Raw genomic sequence first — 1,487 nt, forward strand, 5'->3', positions numbered from 1 at the left:
AGCAGTGCCCTCCTCAGTGTCACTGCTCTTTGTGTTCCCATCCAGATGCGCCAGGGGAGAGGTCGGCTGGGCGAGGAAGATTCTGATGTGGATATTGAAGGATTTGATGAGGATGATGATGGCAAGCCTAAGACTCCAGCCCCAGTGAGTATATTTAAAGAAATCCCAGCCACAGCGTAGGTGCTGACTCTCAGGGCTGTCTGTTAAGACAGGCTCTGAAATGCAGTTTGGAAAAGTTAGCTCTGTGAAATGAGGGAATGCTTCAGAGTGGACAGAGTGGGAAATCCCTGATAGAAATGGCAGCTTGCTGCTGGATCTTCAGCATCCCTGTTTGTGTGACCCAGGAGGTTGAAGATGCAGATGGTGACCTTGCTGATGAAGAAGAAGGATCAGCCCAGCAGCCCCAGGCCAGTGTCCTCTATGAAGACTTGCTTATGTCTGATGGAGAGGATGATGATGATGGGAGTGATGAAGAGGGAGATAATCCTTTCTCATGTAAGTGTCCTTTTCTGATTGTTGATGAACCCAACTGATCTCATGCTTCCATCACAAAAACATGCAGTAGAAAGCAGAGACCAAAGGGACAAGATGAGGAAACTGGGTGAATACAAATGGGACTGAAACCAAAATAGGAATGGGAATGCTGTAAATACAGACACACATGAAAGCAGGGTTAAAACAAGATCTTGTTGATTGTATTTCATAAAGTGAAACTGCAAATGGTTCTGAAAACTCTGTGAATATGATTTGGTATGCAGAGCCAGGAATGGGTAGTCTAGTATAAGTACATTTATTTTGATATGAAATAGGGTTATGAATGTTAAATGTAAAATGTTAATGTTAAAACAATGTTATCACAAACAGGAAGAGGTGTACAGAGGTGATTCAGACTGTTTCTGTGTTTTAATACAAACTTATACAGAAAAGGATATAGTGTTTAGTTTATAGTATATAGTATGTAGCATACAGTATTTACCAATGACTTCTGAAAATTATTAGGAGGGAAGAAGGGGGAATTTTCCAGAGTAGACAAGACATAAGGCCTTTTTGAGTAATGGTGGTAATGAGATTGCTTTAGAATAACATCAGAATTGGGCACACAGTGGGTGGTGTCACCTCCCAGATACCTTTTCTGCTGCCTTGTGGAGACAGGACTTTGTAAACATTCCTTACAACCAACACTGCAGCCTTGAGCCACAGACAGTGGGTATGTAAGTGACAGAACAAGCCTGGCAGTTCCTGACCAAACTTTGGTTCATTACACAGCTATCCAGCTGAGTGAGAGTGGCAGCGACTCAGATGTGGAGCCCAATGCAGTGAGACCCAAACAACCTCATGTTCTTCAAGAGAACACAAGGATGGGCATGGACAATGAAGAAAGCATGATGTCCTATGAAGGAGATGGTGGGGAGACATCTCATGTTATGGAGGACAGCAATATCAGGTAATTAGACATGGTTAAATCCCTTCTCTTAAAGATTTTTGAA

The 1,487-nt window shown here is 42.7% G+C and overlaps 1 protein-coding gene across 1 annotated transcript; it reads left to right on the plus strand.

Annotated features, from left to right (window-relative positions):
• Positions 1–45: 45 nt before the first annotated feature.
• Positions 46–1,444, plus strand: LOC115949425 (transcription initiation factor TFIID subunit 1-like; the record flags this gene model as incomplete). The annotated part of the gene is made up of 3 exons (XM_031065937.1): positions 46–144; positions 345–495; positions 1,267–1,444. Coding segments are annotated over 3 exons (428 nt in total), but the record flags the coding sequence as incomplete, so codon positions are not given.
• Positions 1,445–1,487: the final 43 nt, after the last annotated feature.

Source organism: Geospiza fortis, unplaced genomic scaffold, assembly GCF_000277835.1.
Source record: "Geospiza fortis unplaced genomic scaffold, GeoFor_1.0 C13562234, whole genome shotgun sequence".
Classification (NCBI taxonomy): Eukaryota; Metazoa; Chordata; class Aves; order Passeriformes; family Thraupidae; genus Geospiza; species Geospiza fortis.